Consider the following 23,142-nt stretch of genomic DNA (forward strand, 5'->3'; position numbering starts at 1 on the left):
CTGTAGATCCAGCCTGCTCAACTGAGTGATAGATAGTTCCTGATCTTGTCTGGAAAATAAATACTCTTAGTTACAACTATTTTTAATCATTTTTTAATTTTTAAAATTAAATCCAATCTTTTGCTAGTAGGACAGGAGTGGCACATAGGATCCGGAGTTGCTGCCAGTTGTCTTTAACACACTGTGACAGGTAAGACTGGCTGAGCAGCCTGTGTGCATATCAAGAGTACTGGCAGTAATCACTGCTATGAGTTGCCAGAAGGGGGATGACTATAAAAGGCGATTGTTGTTCAGGGAGCTTTCTCTGTGGTGAGTTGCACCCGTTCTGTCATGGGGAATTGTTTACCTCTGCAGGGAGGAAACTGCAGGCATTACAGCATGCAGTACTTGCCTTATGTTCACCTGCCTCCTTATCTGCTAGGTGTGGACCTCTAACATGCTTACTCCTTGAAGCAGGAGGTTATGATTCGTCATTTAAGATACATATGTAAGCACCACAATTCATTTTCTTGTGTTTAAAGAGCATTTTCCTCAAGTATTGTGACATCCCAGTAACAAACAGCCTATGTTGCAATTGTAAGAATAAAACTTTTCTTTCACCTCTGTAGGTTTCTGCTTTTTTATGAAGACTTTTTGCTTGTGCTGTTCAGTTATGAAAGCAGTTTGTAAAATTTGAAATGGCGCATATTAAGGCATGGTGCTTGCAGCCTTTTGGAAATATGGGTGGAATTTCCTATTTAAAAAAGATATTCAGATGATCAGACCATTCACAGAAAAATGAATGCTTCTCAGAAAGGTAGTAGTGCTGCTTCTTTGGTAGTATCTCACCAGGTTCTGCTGTGTGCAAGCTATTATTTCTTGTTTAAAGGCTTTGGAATTCAACTGTTACTAATTTAGAAGGGCAGGATTTGTTTAGGTATGACTCCTAAGCCTCATTGCTGTAGTTTTATCAGTAAGAAACATAACTCTTCCAAGGTGCCTTTCTCTTACTTACCCATCCTCAGCACCTCTCAGTAGTCTCTTTCCTTTGATTATTAGGAGTGTGGTCATTTTACCCTTTCAGTTGCTAAGTAAACTAATACTACTCTAAGAAATGTTACCAGCTCATATTAATGTATATACAGTAATTACACTTGAAGAATAGTAGTAACTTTTTTTCCAGATATGAGTATTGATGATGGTAGAAAAGTCTTTGATTTCTCACTAGTAACTTTTTAGGAGATAATAATCTGTTTTGTTTGTTACTGTGCGGGGAGGAAAGGTTAGTGTTTGCTTTAGGGTGAAGATATTTCATTTCCATAAAACATTCCTATATGACATAAAATGTCTGTTTAACCAGTAGTCACATACATGTTCATTTGTCACAGTTTAATTGTTAAGACTGGAAAGCATGGAAAGTTGATATAGTAGTGCAATAGTTTAACTTTTCTGTTCACCTGGTGTCTGTCTCCACTGTGAGTGATTTTTGAAGGGTTACAACTTCCATTTTTACTGAAGACAAGGGGAGAAATTGGAGGTAGTAGAGTAGCTTTCCAGGTTGGATATTAGAAAAACTTTATTCTCTGAAAGTCTGTTTAGGCACTTGGACGGGCTGTCCAGGGAAGTGGTGGAGTCAGTGTTTAGGTGTGTTATTTAGGGACATAGTGCACAACATTGCTAGCAGGTGGACGGTTGGACTAGATGATCTTAGCAGTCTTTTCCAACCTTAATGATTCAGTGATTCTAACTTTTCTCTGATTTTGTGTGTGTTTAGGTTTGGGTTCCCCCTGTCCCCCCCCCCGTAACAGTTCTTGAAACCTCCCAGGTAGCTTTTTGTTTTGCAACCAGTCTGAAAAAGTAAGGCAATTTCTATTCATCACCACATGGGCTTATGTTGTCAAGCAGACACGGAAATGTGTATAGGACATAAGTTATATGAATGTTTTCATTATTCTAAGGTGATCTCTGCTGGTACATTAGGAGAATCAAGGAATCAAATGTCTTCAAAATGGATCTAGCGAAATACCTGTGCATATTTTTTTTCCTTGTTCTTAAACAGGAGCATCTTTGTAAGTGTTCCTGGTTTTCTATGAGCAATTTTAAAGGGGTTACAAGACGAAGATCCCAGGTTTTGTGAGTAAGATGACTTTTCACATGGTTTCAGTGCCTATCTCTTATCTTATGTGACAGCCTAGCTAAATATAAAGTCTATTGTACTTATTAATATTAGTTCCTTTGCGGGTGTGCTTAAATAGCATCTTATTTTTTTCCTTAATGGAAACCTCGTCAACTTCCACTAATTTCAAGTGAGATAGAATGAGGCTTATGACACTTTTTTCCTCCAGATATTACCTCTACTGTTCAGTTTCTAATGAGATATTGTAGCGAGCCAAATAGCCACCGTATTATTTGCTCTTGCTGGAAAACATCCCCAGTGCTAAAAGCTGTGTCCTAAAAGGATTGGCATGAGGCTTCAAAATTGCATATTTTTGAGTTAGCACCAATGGTGAGTAAGAAGAGATGTTCCAAGCAAAGCTGAGAATAGGCATCGTGCACCTGAAAAACTATTGAACCATTTTTCTAACAAATAACAATCTTTTCCGAGTTGCCACTGTCAACTGACCCATAGCCAGAATTGCAATTAAGCTTCAATATATTTTATAAAAAATAGTACTTAGTTTACTTTCACATAAGTGAAGAGATACAATTGCACAATGGTGGTTACAATGGTAGAAATACATACTGTTGATAAAATGATTGCAAGAGATTTAAAAACATATTGTACAGCACCACATCTGAAATTGGGTGATGGCAAAATGAGCTGTATTCTGTGTCCAAGTAAAATTAAATTCCTAAATCTTTCTTCTAGAATAAATAAAAAATACAATGTGCAATATGTCTCACATTACCAAAATATTTCCTGGAGTTTAACAAGAGATTGAAAAGAAAAATGAGGTAAAAAAAAAGACATTCATGCACTTAAGCCACCATTAGTCTCTGTCTCTAAAGTAAGGCAGATCATTATATTTTAAACTGTCTTTTGCCACTTCTGTAGAGTTTTTTTTCACAACAAAGTCTGTCAGTACCTTGTGGAATTGTTAGATATGATGCTTCTATTTCCAACAAGTTGTTTTTGACAGGTACAGCCATATTTGAAACGCATTGCGTGGTAGAAAATGTTACTTTTCCTTGATGGAGAAAAGAAATGTAAAAGAAATGGAATGGAGAAAAATGAATGTTTTGGAATTTTTCACAAATGACGCTGTTTTGAGATGGGGCAGGTTAGAAAGGTAAAAGCGAAAGAGAATTATGTGTCATCTTCAGTCTTAATGACGTGGAAAAGAGTGACATTAAACAGGACTTGGTGTCCATTATTCCAAGCATAGAGAGCTCTATCTCTTGCATTGTAGTCAAGCATGGATATATGAAAATACTGATTATGGAAAGGAATGTCTGTGTACTCATAAGTGGAGGTTTTGGTGGAGTAAGAGTAGTAGACCTTGGCTCCCGTTAAGTGAGAGTTAGTAACATACAAGGTGCCACAGATCATGAAGGATTCTCCAGCACTTCTTTTGGGGTAGCCTGTACTCCAGCTCTTCAACACCTCCAGCGTGTCCTGGTTTAGCTGGCTGATAACGATGTTACCTGCATTCTGGTTGGTGGCATACACAGCCCATAGCCCGATTTCATCTGCCATCAGGTCAATATCAGAAAAGCCACCCCAGGTGTAGGGATAGACATTGTGAAAGCCAGCATATTCAAGGCTACGCTGTGCAAGCACCCGCCCAGTATCAAAGCTGTATTTGATGATGATGTTGCTCTGGTACTTGTTGAAATAGAGGGAGCCGTTGTAGACAACATGGTTGGTTCCTGCCCATTTGAATGGAAGATTGTATGTCCTTGATTCAGCCCCACTGACAAAGTCTGCAATTGATTTATATTCACGGACAATTTTATTATTAGTGTAACTGTCCATGTACCAGACCTGGAAAGAAAACAAAAGTTAGAAGTGAGTATCTAGAACACAGTTTGAGGCACATGACTGTGGTGTGACGTGATGCATATATGACAGAGAAAGAAGGAAAAAGATTTTGGTTAAACAGCAGTCTGTCAAAGTACAATATTGTCCAAATTCCTGTTACAAAGGTATGGAGAACTCTTGAATTTCCAAATCAAGATTTACTTGTGCAAGTGAACTCTTAGGATGACTGTTATATCTGGCCAGGCTGGGATCTTATTACAGATGCAAACAACAACATCATATGCATTATGGCCAGTGGTCAGTATTCAGCTTATACAGAGCTTAATCCTGCAATTTTGTATTATGGGGAAGACCTGTGCTTACAGATGTTGATGTTTGTATTAAATTACTTAAGTTCTTAAAGAGCTGAGATCAATAAAAACTTAGGAGTAAATAATTTTATGTATGTTCACTTTGGATAGGTTTATGTTATCCCTGACACAGTTTAAGAAAATGACACAAATGTGCTATGCTAACATTTGCCTTTAGATATTTTTGCACAAACACTTTTGGTCTCTTTCTGAAGATGTTTAGCAGTGAAAATGATGAAAGTAGGAGAAATATTTTGTTGAGTGTAACCTCCCAGGGGAAAAATCTCTTTTTAAAGGTGAAAATAAAGCAAGTAAAACTCTAGAATGACACAGATATTCAGGGTCTTAACATACTCGGTTATTTTTCTCTGATGCCAATGGATCTGTCATCCAGGCTCCAAATCGGGTTCCGGATATCTTGACTGTAATGGGACCTGTAATTTTCATCAATTTGCCACACGCTGAAATTAGAAAAGCAAATGCATTAATGCAAATAATTACACAACCCTCCTTGACATCAGTCAGAGTAGTAGACCAACTGCTCAAAAGTAAACAGTGTCTCCAGGGAACTCAGGCTTAGGTTGAAGATGAATTGTCATCCACATTGTATTTACTTCTTTGCATTTAGCAGCAATATAAATATACCAAAGCAAAGAGACAAAAGAAAACTTCAAAAACACAAACAAAAAACAAGTATTTTGGGTTTTGTGTTTTTTTTAGAGCATGTTTTCAATTTTCTGAGCGTGAAGAAAAATACATCCTAGTAAGATATCTTTCCAGTTGACACAAATAATATTTAATAATAAATGAAAAGACATAAAACCCAACTTAGTTTTGCCTTCAGAAAGTTCAGTGGAAGGTTAGGATTGATGAATGTTTCAGTTTTCCATTGATCAGGGTAACAACAAGGGGAAAGGTAAAGGGAAAACTGAGACAGTGGATCTTCTACACAAAATGTACCACTGTGCACAAGTGCAGGCCCACAACTGACTGCCCTGGGGTTATAAACATACAGCTGAGCTGGTACTATGAGCCTGGCTGAGGTTGAGAAATTGAATGTGAGAATTATTCAGCAACTGTGGCTGTTTCATTTGGCTTCTAATCCATTCTATGGTGTTGTTTTATACTGTCTAAGAGGAAATAATGAAAATCGATATGATCTTGGTTGTTGACCTTATTAATGAACCAAAAGGCTATATTTCAGGGGACATAAATAATAAACCTATTAGCAGCAAGACCCTGATGGAATCTGTGTGTAACCAAGAGACTGTGATGTGTAGGTGTTTAAGTGAAGTAGCATTTTTAAACAAAGGATGTTTCATGTGAATGGGGAAAAATGTGACATGTCATTTCATTTATTTAAAGTTATAATTAAGTATTTCACTATGATATTTGGTTGTGCTATGGTGTATAAGCCAATCTACTTAGGAAATGTGGAAAAGAAATTTTACATAGGATTGAGAGTCATTCAGTTCAGGAGAAGGTTGCATCAAGCCTGAATTTTTCTACATTATGAAACTGGGAAGGACTTTTTTCTGGTCAAATGTTTTTATTCCTTTAATAAGTAACTGGTTGCACAGATCTTTATTAGGTAATGTTATGGAAACAAACTGAATAGGTGCAGCTAGGGACAGGAGTGGAAAATAGCTATTAAACGTGCAAGTTAGGTAATTATATTGTGAAATGCAACAAAGTCTGTTAAGGTTCAAGCTAGATCACTGTGGCCAGTCTGCCTTCTGCTGCTGCAAGCTTCTAGCTGTCAAACTGATATGGGCAGTCATAGCTGGGTCTTCTCTTGTGGTGTATATGGCTGGAACACACCGAACCATTCTTCAGAAGCTGTTCACAGTAAACCTAGGTCAAGCTGGTTTAAAACTACTATGAAGACTACATAGGAGTAGGCAAAAAAATATATTAGCATCACTATTATTAGTAAGCGAAAATAGAAGTAATTTAAGCATCTAAGTCCAATTAGTTAAGTCTTTTATCTATGGCTACCTTGAAAAGCCATCTTTCCTAGATTTTATTGCTGAGCTTGCTGCTACGTACTGAGGGGAAAATAAGACTCTAAAAATATATATTTGACAAAGTCTTTCATTTGTTTTAGCCTATCATCACTGTACTATTTCTAATTTAAAAAGAAGACATTGAAAATAAATAATTTAAGACTGTAACCTAACCTAGATTTTTCTCATTCCATTGCCTCAAAAAACTGAAAGTACTGCCTATAAAGTTAATAATGTATTTTATGTCACATATAGCCTTTGAAGGTAGACATCGCATACCTGTTTACTGAGTTACTGATCACAGGATGGAATCTCAGAGCTTCTGTTTGATTTGTGTCCTTTCTTAACTTAGAAAGTATTTATTCTTTCTTAGGGGGATGGATTGTTGGCTGTAGCACCCAAGATTTCAGTAGTGATCCATTCAGGTATCTCAGGATGCATGGACAGTCTTTAGGGGCGCATTTTTGTGTTAAGGTTTTTCGAGTAAGTAGGTACTAGTTGCTCTTATATAGGTAATAAAAGTTCAGGCTGAAGCTTAATAATACTAAAGATGTTTAGTTGTAGTAGTTGATACTGATCTGGTGCTGAGTTTTGGAGGTGCTCAACTTTGACTTTTTCTAACTAAAGCTATTACTTGAGTAATGAAGAGTCCCTGTTATTGTGTGGTGCTCCTGATAAACCGTTGCTGTATTTTTTTAGTGAAGTTGTTCTTTATTTCCCTTAGATGTAATACTAACTATGTTGTGTTGTAGATGAAAGTATGGCGTAGCTATCCTAGCGTTAATACTACAGGTCTAAAGACAATGCAGTTGGAGTGGCCTCTCAGATGTCATAGGAAAATTTGCATCATTATTATGATGTTGACAATACCAAACTGGTTCCACTCTACTTCCGACTTCAAAATAGGATTACCTGTCTGAACTTTTTAGGAAGCATCTTTGTAGCTCTCTGACCAGTTGTAAGGCTCCTAGATTTAAATTTGCTGGTTTTTATAATCTTCTATCACAATTCCTTTTGTAAACAGTAAAACAGATGTTTAAGATATGTTAATGCAAACCTAGCAACAGGACTGTCCTTATGATGAGTTACTCTTGCAATTTATTAGGATAGCACGCATATGATGCAGTCTTTGATTATGAAGGAAAATTTCTTTTTTCTGAGAAAAGTTACAAATGGTCAGGATCAAATCATATGTGAAATTTGAAACTTACTGAGTTTTTTCATGCAGTCTCGAAGCCTTGTTTCTAAACTGAGCACCCGCTGGTGTAGTTCGTCATAGTCATAAGCACCAATTTCTTCCTGAATACCAGTGAGAACAGTAGACAGATTCCTAATTTCCTCCTTGAACTGGGTGATTAATTTGGCATCGGTTTTGTATTGCTCCAGAACTGGGATCAGTGGCAGGAGCTCATCCATCTTTTCTTTCAACTCCTGTTAAAGGGAATCATATGTGTGTTAGAGCAGTTTAAAGGAGGATTTCACTCCTTTCATTCCCCATTACATAATATTGATGCCTAATTATTAAAATGACTTGAAAATGATTACTGATTTTTGCTACAGATCTTTTTTTTTTTTTTTTTTTTTTAATTAATTTGTGGAAGCTTTAGAAACTAGAGAATTAATGGCAGTAAGCAGTAGATAAAATGCACGAGAGAATAGTTTGTTTCAGCTGTGTTACATGTTGAACAAAAATGTTGAAGGTCTGACTTGCCATCTAGAGGGTGTAAACTCCCAACTAACTGTATAATTCTTGAGAGGAGGTGATTGAACACATAGTGGCAGCCAAAGATATCATACCTGTTTTTATAGCAGATGAACTGTTAAATTTTATTTCATTCCTTAGAAACACTGAGTTGATTTCTTTTTTAGTGTCTATTGAGCCCTATTTAGTTCTGATCTAGCCACAGTCGTATACATCTCTTTCTTCTGATGCAAAAAATAATCTGTGGTTCTTAAACAGATTTGGTTTTGTCATCCAGCTATATCACTAGGTGTCTTTGAGCTTCCTCTATTCTTTTTTGCTGTGAATATGTGTGCAAGTCATTTTATTGCCATGTGCAGTCATTGTTATTTTGCAAGTTCTATCCTTAAGTGTTTATTAAAGAAGTAAGGCTTCAGATTGGTATTTCTGGCTGACCCTTTCTTGGACTTCACTGTCATGTTGAGAATTTGTCTGGTTGCAGCCTACAGTGCCTAATCATCCTCAGTTTTGTAATTATTTTTTAAAGATAGAAATCTTAATCTGTATTAAATTAGATTGGTTCAGGTTGTGGCTATTTCTTTGGGTTATTTATTTATTTATTTATTTATTGGTTGGAAATCCTCAGAGAATCCTTGCAATTGAAATATTTTCTTTTATGCGAAGCATGAAGGTTTGTCCTTGATGTATCAGTTGTACACAGAGATTTGCATATCTGTTTTTAAAACTGTGAAAACAGCAGAATGTCTGTGAGCAAATTCTTAGAGATATGGGGATATGGGACTGGGCAAAACAATAAAAAAGGTGGAGATAGAGACATGTTAGGTACTAGTATTCAGTGATAATAGAGAATGGATGAGCACACCTTGGGAGGGGCTATTGTGAAGGGATTAGAAAATGCAGTCCTGATGGATGGCTGGAGTGTAGTCAGCAGTTTAAAAGGGAAAGCAGAAGAGAACTAGATGGAAGCCTAGGCACAAAAAAGGTGCAGAAGCAAATGTGCTCAGAAGTTAGCATAATAACAAATGCACAGAGATGCATGTGCACAGTTTTTTTTTAATCACTTGTATTATAGGTTACAATAAACATGGTAAAACATTTAAAAAATAAATAATTTGATGCCAAACAGAATGGTTTGCTAGTAAGGAAATATGAAAGAAGTGGATGGGGTTGGCCATTACAGGTGCTTGAAAGTCTACATCTGAGTTTTCACTTCTCAAACAGGTTTGAAAATCGCTTGAGGTCTGCAGCCTCTATTCATCACTCAGCTACTTTATCTGTGTGGCATTAACAATTCATTTCATGTTAAAATTATAATTTGTTCAAAATAAAGACCTACATGTGGTGTTCAGAAGAGTATTTTGCGCACAGGTCATCTTAATAGCTGGAAATTAGCATTTTAAATTCAATCACAGTAATAGTTATGAATGAATGAGAATCGAGAGTTTCCTTTTTTTCTTTGATTTTATTGTCAAAGGGTCTTCCAATTATGCTTTAATAGCTGAATTATTGAGTTCTTCTACTGCTAGAACTATTTTTGTTTGATTGCTCTCAGTGAAAGCTCGGCTTTAGTCTACTTTATCTGTAAAAACATAATTTTCTTGATGACAGCAAGAGTGGGCTTTGTGGGAAGCAGAGCTTCAGAAGCTTAAGTTTTTATTTAATTCTGAGATAACGCAATTAGGCTTTGGTTCTGTGAAGCCATAAACAGTCAAAAATCATGGGTAAACCATGATGGAGATAAATGAAAAGATTGTAACTCAGCAAAATGTGTTTAAAGAGACATAGTGAATGCACGAATGATGATTTGACAGAAGTATGGCCATATGCTAAAGTGTGACCTGGATCAAGTTTGCATTCTTTGTCTATCGTAAATACAGAACCACAACAGTAGAACATCTTACTTCCGTAAATGATATAGAGACAATTTAGGTGTTTTCATTAATTAAATAAATAAAAAGGTGTCTTCGGACACCCCTAACTTGTTTCTATGACAGTACAACAATTAAATTGTATTTCAGTGTGAATGGGTGGCAGACACATCCTAGCATTGAGTGACTGCTGGTATGAGAGGTAATGCGATGTTAAGAATGAATTTCCATGTGTCAATTGAGATAAAGAACTGGAAATTTAGTACATCAAATTTCAGAAAGGTAGCAGTGTGATGCTGACCTTTCAAATTATTCTATCATTTATATGCCTGGAAATCTGTTTTGTCCACTGACCAATACAAATATCGAATATTTAAAAGGTCAGTACTGCAGAAATCTAGTACCTGTGATATCAAGCATCAGACAGTCAATTTAGATATTTTGTTTCCAAGGAAGTTTATAACAGGAATGCAGAATACATAAAGAATATATAATGATGTTACACAAATATGGTGTTGTAGCAATGAGTGATAAAAGCAAAAAGGGCAGAGGCATTTCTTACTGCCTGAAAATGACTGGATGCATGTGCTCAAACTCTAATATAAAGAACGATGAAAGAAAATATTAAATTTGGTAGTCAGATCATTAATGTAATAATTCCTGATATTCCTAAGACCTGTTGGATATTTACTATATCTGAAAATGAAATTATCTATGTAATCTATGTAATTATTTACTTGAGCATTTATTAGAAAACTAAGTACACTTTGTTTCATGAACACTTACAAATAGATATATGCTTGGTTAAAAATAGTTTTATCTGCAGAATGGTCTTTCTAGATCCAATCTTGCAGACCAGAAATATCAATTTATTATACCTGGTATTTGTTGAACATATTTTCTTCTTATATCTTTATTTTTTTTTTTTTTTTTTTTTTTTTTGAACCTCCTATTCAGGAAAGGATTGGAAAATGTTTGTTTTCTTTTGTCATTAATATTCCCTGGAAGTCTTTCTTTAATCACATGAATGTGACAGAATGATTGCCCTCCTCCCCTACCCCAAACTCTAAATAGCAAACCTTCAGATGTGAAATTAGATATAAGCTGTACTGGATAAAAATTGCAGCAACTGATGTATCATATCCTTTCTTTTCTTCAGCTGCAGTAAATACCAGGTAACAGAAAAAAATGCAGAACTCTCTACTTATTTGCTATTAATTTCTTTGGATCTCCCCATTTATCAATGTATCTTGAATGAATAATAATTTTTCAGTATGACATGCACATTGGTACAGAGAAAAAGAAGAAAGGATTCAGTTTCTAATGACATTTATCTAATTTTTTAATAACTAATAGTTACTTCCTAGCACAGTTAACCTGAACAGAGCAAAAGATCATCACAAAGGAACCTTTTTTTGCTTTTCATTTTTAATGTTTCCCTTGTATGAGCATTTCAAGCTGAGACCTTAGCAGTCCATGCATTGCTGCTTAGTACATTGCTTCCAGCAGGCTTTCAAAGTTATTGTTAAAATAAAACCTACTTGAAAATGCTTTGTCATTAATGTCTTCCGATCATCTTCAATTTGCCGAAACTTGGCCTTCAGCCCTTTCATTTGTGTTTCCATTTTTAAAACATACTGGAAATCCCTCTGAGTCCGTAGATTTAAAACTTCAATAGATTGGGACATATTCTGAACCTGTTAAAGAAGAACACTCTCTAAATGTACTTTTTGTTGCTTTACTTTTTATTCCTGGTTAGGTAGTTAAATGTCAGGCAATAAACTGTCCTTATAGCAAAGCTTTAGCTGCGAGTCATTTATACCACTGTATAAGTTTTAAATTTCATAACATGACAGTACAAAGTTTGGGAAACAGGGCTAACAGCGGACTAGCAGGTGTGAGATCTTAGAGCCATAAGGGATTTTGAATAAGGAGGGTAGATCCTTTCAGCACCAGTTTTGATGGGCTGGAAAAAATACTGTTAAGCACTGGAGTCTACTAGTCTACTTTGTCTTCTGTGGTAGGTGTTCTTCATGGCGTTCTATGTAGTGTGTTTTCTTCCAGGTACTTGAAGAGGGACAGGTCTAAAGTTTGGATAAGTTTGCTGAGTTACTATGAAGTGAATAATTTTTAGCTAGAGGGTCTTGATATTACAATTTAGTATAAGGAGGACATGAGATTGTCTAGATGAAGACTGGGATGCGCTCATATTTAAATTGGTGTTTGCTTATGATTTCATAAATGGGTATAAGATTATAATGTTAGCCAATTGTTTTAACTGTAGAATTTTTTATTATTATTATTATTTTATTTTTTTAATAGATGAGAAGAAGTGAACATACGGTCAACTGTTGTATGTATGGCAAGTGACTTTGTAGCTATTGCTGGCACTTGCACTTTAGTAAGACAAGAACTTCCATCTAGAGTAAATTCTATATTTTTAAGAGCACTTATTAAGAAAGCAATGTTTTTGCCAGATTTAAAAGTAACATTTTTCACATACAGTAATTCTTTTTTAACGAGTATTCTGTCTCCTTCCCTATTTTCAACTTCCCTCTGAGAAAGGGATTGTTTTAAAATATTTCTAAAGCTACTTTGCTGCATGTCATGTTATGGATCCAGTCGAAACCTTAACATTAAGTATCCACTGAAGTTCACAGAGGTTTGTGGAGAGAAAATCTGCAGGATCTGGCATTACATTAACAGTGGCATAATATTTTTTTTTAGCTAGAACTATACTGAAAAAAATGCAATATGTTAAAAGTATATATTTTTTGTCTACGTTTTGCTTTCTGATGCTGCTGTTCAGCTATTCTATTTCATACTCTGAGGCTATGTAACCACTATCAACTTACTTACCTATGTAGAGAATGCAGGACAATAGTTTGTGTTTTCATTGTTGCAGTATTTTGTGTTTTTTTTGGTTGTTTTTTTTTGTTTTTTTTTTTTTGGTACAAAATTACACTTTGCTAGTTTTAGTATAGAGTAAATGAGGAAACAACTAAAAGCACCTTAACATATTTCTCTTTTGTACTGTCTGCTTTAATCATGCTCTCTTGCCTGTATTTCATTATTAGTTGATGAGAGGCAAGGAATGACCTTCAAAAGACATAACTGAAGCAGAAGCTGTAGTTCAAACCCTCCAACAAGTAGGTAGTTTGAGATGGGATTTGTATCTTTCAACACAGGGAATATCAGTCCTGACTTTGCATATGAAAAGCTTTTGGGAGGAATGAAGAAAAGATTCAACTTCAGTTTGCTACATAAGTGGCTTGGGTTGGCAGTGGTGTGCTATAACAACAGCAGACAAATTTGGGTAAGCACTGAAAACGCTGATAGGGAACATACCCTGAAGAAGTAGTTTTGTTAGATAACACTTTAGGACACGATTTATATTGATCTTATACAGAAATAAGTGGATTTTTGTGGGAAATGTATTGACCACAAGGAAGAGTTAAGTTAGTAAGGAGTTAGTAAGTTAAGGACTTACCTTCTCTAGCAGCTGTCTAAGCTGTCTGCTCTTGGCATCTCTTGAGCACAGGTTTTGTTCAGGTGCAACAACAGTACAAATGCAGCGGCCATCAGGATCCTGCGCTGAACTATAAACTTGCCACCCTTCTTTGGGGCTAATCTGAGTCTGTAACACACAATAGTAACAATGCAAATGAAGGGAACTGAACTGATTCTGTTGCTTGAGAACACTACCTAACTTGGTTTACTTTTGCAGCATATATTTACAGTGAGGTTCCTTCTAGTCATTGCTCATTATTCTCTTGACTGTTTATACTGGTGATTTTGAACTGATCTGTAATAGTTTTCCAGCAGTGTGCTGTGAGCATTGTTTCCAGTGTGCATGAGAACAATTTCCTGCTTGGGATTCAGCACAAGCTGGTTGATTTAATTCTTTGCAGAGCAGTGTTATGGTTTTTCATTAACAGAGAACAAATACGTCCTTTCAGCCTGAATGACTTTTACTTTAGACTAATGGAAACAACAAAGACAGAAAAGAACAAATATAAAATCCCAAAGAGAGAGCACAGTATATGTGAGTCATGCAATAGGAAGATGTCTTGGAAATGGTTCTGGATGGGGATCAGCAAGTTTGTTCTTAAAGATGCAGCACAGAAAACTGTTCTCAATTGAATTCAACTATGTTTACGCTAAAGGGAGAAGGCTTGCTGCAGGACAGTGCTAAGAAGTGCCAGGTTAGTTTAGATGGAGGGAGGTGATGGCAGGTATGGCATAATGCAGTTAAGACACTGAACTGTGCTTCACTAGGACAGAACAGTTCTGGAAATTCCTAGCATTCCTTTAAAAATGCTTTTAAAGCTTGGGTGGTACTTTGTGAGAGCGGTATCTGTCTGCTTAATGGGATTTATGGAAGTCTTAGAGTGTTGGAATGAGACTCGTAACATAATTAGATGACTGAACTCAGGTGAGAGAATAAAGACTAATGGACACCGGGAATATTTCTGTCTTTTTCCAATCTTTAATTTAAAATTAATATTAAGCATTATTTTTTCCTAATAATAAAGCATTGACTGAATTTTATAGTACAGTTGCTAAAGGATATCACTGAAATATTTCTGGACATAGTTGGAATCAATTACTAATTATACTATAAAATTGCACTAATTGTCAGCATGGAGAATGATTATTAAAACCAGCAGGGTTCTATTGATGCGTAGCTAGGACTAAGTTGCATAACTCCTCACCTTAGAAAATGTGCAGTGTCTCTGTAGCCTGAAATTAGTAGGGAAGGCAGTGTTACTTTGCTGAGAATTGGTTCAATGTCAGAGAGCAAGCTTTTTTTTCTTACAGTGACTCTGTGAGGAAGCCACTGAAGACAGCAGTGATCTCTTCTACTGTAGAATTTAGTGAAAATTTTGGAGTTGTATTCTTCCTCTGTTTTGCAAGGAAAGAGAAGGTTTAACTTAGATGACTGTAAATAGGGGACAGCTAAACTTGTTTTAGAATTTGCTAGAAAGGCATATCCAGTGCTAAATGGTTCCACTTCTATGATGTACTTAATTTTTAGGGCAAAAGGACTTTAGTTTAACATGTTTACAAAAATAAGAATCCAACTTACAGCTGGAGAGGTAGTTTAATTTGGTTTTGAGCAGCTACTGAAACTGCAGGCTGGACCAGCTGAAGCTGGTAACCCTTGAAACGTGTAAGCTCTTTTCACTCCACAAGTCTGTATGTTTCTATGTAGAACTAATGCCCAGAAAGTGTGGTTATGCAGGAGAAATCCTTTGTTGGAGTTCAGGAACCTAGAGCTTGTTATAAGTTCTATAGGACAGGAATACTCAGTAGGATTTTTGCAAATGTATTTGATATCTATGTTAAAATCTGTAATTAGATTTTACTGCATTCAGTTTACTACATCAGTGAATGAGTTCTGTACAGTGGAGAATGGATGAGGCAGCACCGTCAAACACAGTCTGTAGTGAAGCAGTTATAGTCCAGGCCGTGTTGTCAATGGAAGTTAATGGTTCTAATGATGTAATGTTTCTCTGTCTGGTTTGTCTAAGAAAAAAAATCATCGATCAACTCTACCTATTCATGACTTCTCTCAGGAAAAGACCTTCAGGCACAGTATGAGTGTGCTGTGATGGAATACATGTGCAGAAATGAGTGCTGAGGTCACACCCTCAGTTTAGGCTGTAGTTCTTTCTGGTAGTCTGTGTTTACCTGTATTTATGCCAGTAGGGTTCCTTTGTTAAGTAGGGTGGGTGATACAGTCACAGAGAAAAAGGAGCATGTTTGGGTAGGTGCACTTTGCTTTTTTTTTTTTTCTCCCTTTGTTATTTTGCTTTGCTTTGCCCTTTAAACCCTACCTGAAGCAGAAACCTCCATGCCACCTGGGGGAAAATCTAGCAGGCATCAAAACCTGAGAAGAGCTACTGAATCTACTCTTCAGATACAGGGTTACTGCTGACAGGCCTTAGAAAATAAACAAGGAAAGAAATAAAAGCTGGCAAACAGCAGCGATGATTGTATATCATACTAGTTCTTGGAAATCTGGAGAAAACAGAGGTGTCTCTCCCAAGCCTGCATTAATCTGCTGTGCTATGCAATCGCTTCACTTAACTTGGAAATTTTTACTTTTTTCACTTGCAATTGTAGATATTCTTATAGAAATGTTATAGGAGCTTCCACTGTAACTAGTGGCAGAACAAATTGCAACATGCGTACTTCATATCATTGCTTAGATATAGACAGTATTTGTCAATTAGTCCTGTGTATTCAGTTCAGGGATGGGGGTACTGATAGTGAGGAAGCCTGTTTCCCCTGACACCACCTTGTTGTATGGATTGTTCCAGTTGAGAGGAGGAGAAAAAGTTAGTGAAGATGAGGAGGTTTTCTTTTGTTTTCCTGATGTTTCTGAGCTGTATATACCCTAGAAGAATTACTTCTGGTGTACTGCTTACGCTGCTCTGGTCACTGGGGAAGCTGCCAGTGGATGACGGCAGCTTGGTGAACAGGTCAGTGGTGACTGCAGCATTGCCAAACATCTGGGGCATAAAATCTCTCAGCCAACAGCTGAAGTTAAGGAAAAGCCTGGGATGCTTGGTTTTCTGACAAAACCCCACCAGACTGAAAATGGTATTTTTTCCATTTGGCAGATGTTGCCAAGCTCAGATAATCAGGATTCTATGATTGTGCCCCTGGATCTCTGGGCACTCATGTTAGCTCTCTTGAAACGTGCAATGTGTCTGTAACTCCCACCTAACAAGTGCAAAGTGCATCACTGAAAGAACACCCAGGAGGTCTATGTGTAATTTGTGTTCTTTTGAAGTGAAGGGAATCACAGCAGTTCACACTACTTGGAATCTGAACGTGTTGGTATATATATATATATATAATGATAGAGGTGTGTGTGTATAAATATGTTTGCCTACATTATATAGTTACTAGGATAAACCTCTTGGCTGCCCAGTTGCAACTTTAAACTAGGATTTAAATTAAGTAGAGAACTTTATTTCCTACTTTATCATGTTGCCACCTGTAATGTAGTTCACTGGAGATTAGTTACATTAAAAGAAAATAAAATGGGGTTTTTCCTCATCTGTTCAGCTTTGTGCTGTTCTAAAACTTAACAGATTCTTATGGCATAACATAGTTTAAAGTAGCAACATTTAAAGCCTAAATGCAGTGACTTTCTGCATTGATGCTTTTCCTGCATACGTATATTCAACTGAACATTGATTAGTAAATACATCATTTTTGTTTACAACTACAAAACTAAAGTCTGAGCATAGCAATCTTCTGCACAAATAGTGAAATTTACATTTTACATAACACACTGTTATATAAACATCTTATTGCAGTGAACATATAAAACATTTGGAAACATTGTTTCACTTCAGCTTATGAATACCAGTATGGTGTTCCCTATTGTCCAACTAAATGCTTACTTTTTACAGTTTTCATGAATAAGCTAATCACAGGTTTTCTGTAGGTGGTCTTTAACAGATGCTGCTATATAGGAGAATCAGCCACACAAACTGCTATTTGTGTCATTTGTAACTTGCCTTTCTAATTTTCCGATACTCAGCCTCCTAGTACCAATTCTGTTTTGCTTCTAACAGCTATTTATTTGTTTGTGCTCCAAGAAGGAGAAATATATAGCAGTATTCAGACAAAAATTAACAAGAAATCTGCTGCCTGAAATCTGTTTTCCTTAATAATGCACTACATTTTTCTGGAGCAGTAAACAAAGGAAAAATGTCTAGGCAAATAAAATGACACTGCTGTACTATTTTTAGCATTTCACCCTCAAGACGAAAACATTTTTTCGCAAATAGATAAGGATGTTACTTGATAATCTTTTTTTGTCCATAGTAAGACCACAACATGCTCACCGATTTATGATGCCCAAAGAGTAGCATGCATTAAGTGATGATAGGAAGGTTAGTATTAAAAAGATTTACAAAGAGGCAACAGAGTAAAGCTTTAGCTAGCACTGAAATTCTAGTTCAGCATTAAGATGGCTTGCAACACATCACAGCTACTTACTAGAGTATCTGAAGTGGGTAGTCTGGTGGTATTTAGTCCTACCAGAGATGGGAGAGTTTGGGACATCCAGCTAGAGATCATTGCCATGGTACTAAGAACAGCACCAAGCTTCAGCAGTGGAGGACTCATTGCTGTGGAGCTAATGAGTTTTCATAGTGACTGATTATCATCCCGATGCAGGCTGGCAGTGAGAGGCGGGACTGCAGCACACAGCAGCTACAGCGTGAATGGAGAGCAAGGAGCCCAGATTGAATCATCCATTAAAAACTCACATCCTTATTTGCTCTCACTAACAAATACTCTGTGACTATTTATTTACTACTTTTGACTACAATACCAATCTTATGCTGTCCACTTCATAACCTGTCCTCTTAATAGTCATTGCAGTTTTCAGTGGGAGATGGGATGAGTGAATTACCTCTTTATAGGTGCTGGAAAATCAATTACCACTTAATTGGTTTAGTCCCTGCAGAACTGTATGTATCCCTATCTGAAATTCAAAAGTATAGTCACAAAACAGAAATAATCCCCCACTTCCCATTACTCCTGTAGCAGAACTATACTCAGGAATATTTCAGAATCTGATACAGGAACTATACACACCCCAGACAGAAGAATGGGGAGAGCTGCCTGCCCATGGAAACACAAAAGAATTCTCAGAAACCTTTCAGAGTATTCCTTGATTTGTTGACCACACATAAATTACAAACATGAGTAGATTTTATAATTTGGAATGATTGTTACTGTGATAATTGTTCATAAAAGAGTATTGAAGTAGTACATGTTCATATTGTTCAGTGTTTCTGTTAGTGCATGTGTTACTCTACTGAGAATTATTGTGTTACAAGGCTGGCAGGCTCCATATGTCTCTATTGCCATTTGGGTAGGAACAGAAAACAAACTGTGGGTTGCTCGTGTAGCATTTGGAGGCTTCTTTTGGCTCTAATCCACTGTTCTCTAGTGCTGTAGAATTATCTCCATGGTCAGGAGCAATTTATCTTCTTTAGAAATTTAGTAACTGTGGGGGGAAAAAAGCACAGGGAAAAGGAGTGCAGAAATTCTGTATCATTGTGCTGTTGGGGTAGTTACAGTGTTGTGTTTTTGGTTTTTTGTTTTTTAAGAATTATTTTAAAAAGGAAGAAACACTGAACAAGGATTTATAATGGCAGTTATTATTAAGGACAGAACTTGCTTTAAAATTTGTAGAGACGGAATGCTGTATTTGCTCCTTGAAAAATAATCATGGATTTGGTGCGTTTCTGAATTTGGACCTTCTGCACAAAAGAAACTCATCATGAATTTGAAAGGATTGCCTTTTTCTAAGAGTGCAATCACAAATGCATTTATTAAACTTACTATAGTCCTGCAAACACCTTTATTGACCCTCAGAGCTTGTGCACCAAATGTAGGCTAAACTTTCCAACGTTCATTTGGAATTACCTCAATGCTGTTATTTATTGAAAACATATGGAAAAGTAGTTTTTAGAAAAATTTATTTATTTATTTATTTATTGCTAGTTTCTCTAAATAAATATAGACATGACATCAAAAATCAGTTTACCCTCTAAACTGAAAACCTGATGACTTGTGATTGAAGGCATTGCTCCTAGGTACATCTTTAAAGATAGCGTAGCAAGAGATTCTTCTCCAGGTTTCTTGGCTGCTTCTAGTTACAGATTACCATATAAGTGTTATCTGGATTCCCATGATGCTGAAGTTAGATCTGCTGTAAGTGCATAAGGGCTTTAAAGCACATTTGCACTGCAGTGCAGTGACGCAATTGCAGACTGGAGAGAGAGATGTGAGTCTGCTAAAGCAACTTAGCCTAGGGACTGATGTTAGGGTAGCTTACACTGGAGAGCTGGAAAAATGTCTTTCTAGGACCTTAAATATTTGGTGACTGTGTCCTATACTGCTGCAAATAGAGTGCTAAACTTGGGTTTGTTCATACAAGCTATACCTTTCTCCTAGACATGTACTTTACCTGTGCAGTACAACATTCAGTGTACTCAACAGTGCACCAATTTGTAAAACAACTGCTGCTTCAGTGTGAGGGAACTCATCTGTGGGAACTTTCTCTGAAAAATCTATTTGCTGAATGGTGGAAATGCTTGCTAGAATTCCATTCTATTTCTCTTTTCAGTAAAATTGTGTAAATGTCTAAAAAAACAAACAAACAAAACACCTTTCTGGCAAGGATCTAAAGCTCTGAAATCATTTTAGCTCTTTTTTGCCATGTATATTTTGGGAATGAAAAAAATATCAGACAAATATCAGTCTCAGTGAGAAACATACCCAAAATCTTACATAAAAAGATCTTTTCAGAAAACGTGGAATAACTGAAGAGTTTTTCTCATCTCATTGGAGATGGAAACAAAACTTACGACCTGTACTTATTTCATGTAGAAACATGCAAGTCTGTAACAACTTCAATGCTTTCATCTAAGTTACTTGAATACAAGCTCTGTAATAGTCACGTATTGTATTATCAATTACTTGGAAAAGTAAGGATATCACATTTTATTGTTATTAGAGAAGTCTGAGGCTCTTTTAGTCTCTGATATTTAATTTACTTCAAGATTGTTGCATTTTCATTCAAATTATTTTTAATGTAAATAAGATCGCAACCCAACCTTTTTATCACAGCTGAGGTGTGATATACTCGATACAATAAAAAGTAGTTACCATTAGTGTTAGAAATATCAACGAAGCAAATGTCCTGCAAGTCATCAATATGTGAATGCATGTAAATGCAGAAACAAGTTTAATTGTCTCCCAGCTGGAGGACAAGGAACAGTGATGGTAAGAAAGCAAAAATAGAGAAGATCAGGAGTGGTCATTTTACCCTTGTCAGTTCAGAACTGTGTGTTTAAAAAAAACAAACAAACAAACAACAAAAAAGCTGTTTAGTAACAATACATTTTTGTTTAAGACAAACCTCTGGCTTTGCAGTGTCACTTGTGAGTGGTAATAGCCAGATTCTTTGAGCAAATGGGGAAACAAGTGTCTTTCCAAGATAGTATCCTTTTGCCAGCCTCACCTCTGTGGCATTTCCCAGTCAGGCATCTCCACTGATGGTACATGTGTCAAGTGAAGGCTTACTACAGGACTGCTCTATCCTTGTCCGTGCTCTCAAGGTGACATTCTTTCTGACATGGTTATATGTCTGGGGATTATTTATTTATTTATTTATTTAATTTTTCTGGCTTCAGGAGAACTCTTACTCCCTTTGATTGAAGGAAGAAGTTCTTAGAGAGCAGTTTCAAGTAAGTGGGCATAGGTCATGATGTGAATTGCTGGAAATGAGGGGGAGGCTGAGCAGTGTGCATTAGGAGAGTTGGCAGTTAATAGAAAGAGTGGGCAAGAAGGACTAGTTGAAGTGAAAATAAGTTGGTGTTTTTTTGTTGGTTTTGTTTGTTTGTTTGTTTTCTGGTTGAATTCCTGCTATCTGAATTTTCAGTAACATTTATAGCGTACTCTGTACTATCTTAAAAGCTTTCCCCTCAGATATGCAATATAATAACAGTGCTGAAGGGAGAAAAAGAGTTCAGTGGAATCACCCTTTTCTGTTCTCTTGATTTCTCTGGGTGATCTAGTTTATTCATGCTTACTTAAAAAACTTAATATAAATAAATAAAAATACAAAGAGACATCTGCTTAGAGCACGATGAAAAACTGTGCTGAGAGTTTCCCTCTCAGCATAAGCTTTGGAGAACCTCAGGGTGCCTTCTTTTCACATGAAGAGCCACAGAATAGGCCAATGCAATGCCATATGCTCCTGTTCCTGGTCTTGCTCAGGTTTGAAACAATACTGCAATTTCCATGTTCTTTTGTTAGGGGGCTGCATGTAAGGATTTACATATAATCCCCCCTGTGATAATCCTCATGCTTAATGCTTTTGATCACTTGTAATTTTTTCCCTGTTTTCAAAATACATATAATTCTATTCAGGGAGGGAACAAACCTCAGTACTGTACACAGCTGAGGTAGCTGGCTTTCGCTTAGGTTGAATTTTAAAAGGAACTTGATTCTCAGGTGTTTAGAAGCTGAAATTAACTGTGAAGGTAGAGAATATAATCCTGGAGATGGGCTAGAGCCATGAAAATCAGTGCATTTGATTTGTTGTAATTGAATAAAGTCAGTGTTTTGGGAGACACTGAATGCAACTGTGTGTCAGAAAATTGAGGTGAGGTATTTACTGAGAACAGCAGCCCATCTACACCCTGTGAAAGTGGTCAGTCTAACTGAACCATCTTGAGGTTGGGTAGCCAGTGCTTACAGGGAACTGGCCCTGTTTTCTGAAAGTTAAGGGTAAAGTGGCTTGAGGATCAAATGGCAAATGTTTAAAGCTTTGGTAATCCTGTGACCCACGGGATTATCAACATTCAGAAAATGAGAATAGTATAATGGCGAAGAAGGACAGATATAAAGAAGGAATAGATATTTATATCCAATATTAGGGTAATTAAAAAATCACGTGTACATTACAAGTTGTGGGTAAGGTACTATTCCAGTAAAGGTGGTCTGAATTGCCATTCTACAATGTATGAGGTATAACACAGAACTAATTACCACTATCTAATTTGCCAAGGTTTATCTTTTCTAGCATTAAAGACTTTACTGCAAAATCATTTTTAAAGGCACTAAGGGGTTAAACCATGAAAGTAAAGACTACTAAGATGAAACTTGGGGAAAAAAAAAGATTTATCTTAGTCAATTTATCAAAGTAGTGGTGTTGAAGCAATTAAATAGCAATAGAAAAGTGTCATCATCCATCACCGTAAGCTTTGGAAAACAGTTTTAGATTTATAACTAGGATAAAATGATTTAAACTCTCCATAAAAGAAGATCGTGTGACAGAAATAGGGGGAGACTGAAGAAAATATTGCAAAGGTTGAGGGGGAAAGTGGGAATCTGAAGAAACTGCATTTCATGGATGCTTCTTTTTCTGACTTTTGATTTTTGATAGACTAGCAAATTATAATTTATTTTCTTATGAATAATACCACATAGTCTGCCACAAGTAAGAAGATGAGTGATTCTGGTGAGAGCCCACCTCAGTCAGTGCTTTGGTATGATGATATTTGTCATTTTCAGTCTAGATGAATGTCATTAGACTGTTTGCAATAAGCATGTGTTTTTACTTTAATGAAATGTCATGCAAGGGAACAAAAAAAGGATGAAAGTACTATCTCTAACTTGAAAATGTGCTTTCTCTGTGGAATCTTTTGTT

General features: G+C 36.4%; 1 protein-coding gene across 3 annotated transcripts in view; it reads right to left on the reverse strand.

Moving 5' to 3' along the window:
• Nucleotides 1-2,586: 2,586 nt before the first annotated feature.
• OLFM3 (olfactomedin 3) overlaps nucleotides 2,587-23,142 on the reverse strand; it is a 45,156-nt gene continuing 24,600 nt past the window's right edge. Inside the window, exons 1-6 of one of the 3 annotated variants that reach the window (XM_072342953.1) lie at nucleotides 17,910-18,063; nucleotides 13,378-13,524; nucleotides 11,429-11,584; nucleotides 7,529-7,748; nucleotides 4,666-4,772; nucleotides 2,617-3,964 (exon numbers count right to left, since the gene is read on the reverse strand). In XM_072342953.1, coding sequence (XP_072199054.1) covers nucleotides 3,287-3,964; nucleotides 4,666-4,772; nucleotides 7,529-7,748; nucleotides 11,429-11,584; nucleotides 13,378-13,524; nucleotides 17,910-18,038 — 1,437 coding nt within the window. In that variant the 5' untranslated portion in view covers nucleotides 18,039-18,063 and the 3' untranslated portion in view covers nucleotides 2,617-3,286. Of the gene's footprint in view, nucleotides 3,965-4,665; nucleotides 4,773-7,528; nucleotides 7,749-11,428; nucleotides 11,585-13,377; nucleotides 13,525-17,909; nucleotides 18,064-23,142 lie in introns of those variants that run through there. The other 2 variants (XM_072342950.1, XM_072342952.1) reach the window with 2 other exon arrangements.

This window comes from Excalfactoria chinensis, chromosome 8, assembly GCF_039878825.1.
Source record: "Excalfactoria chinensis isolate bCotChi1 chromosome 8, bCotChi1.hap2, whole genome shotgun sequence".
NCBI classification, from domain to species: domain Eukaryota; kingdom Metazoa; phylum Chordata; class Aves; order Galliformes; family Phasianidae; genus Excalfactoria; species Excalfactoria chinensis.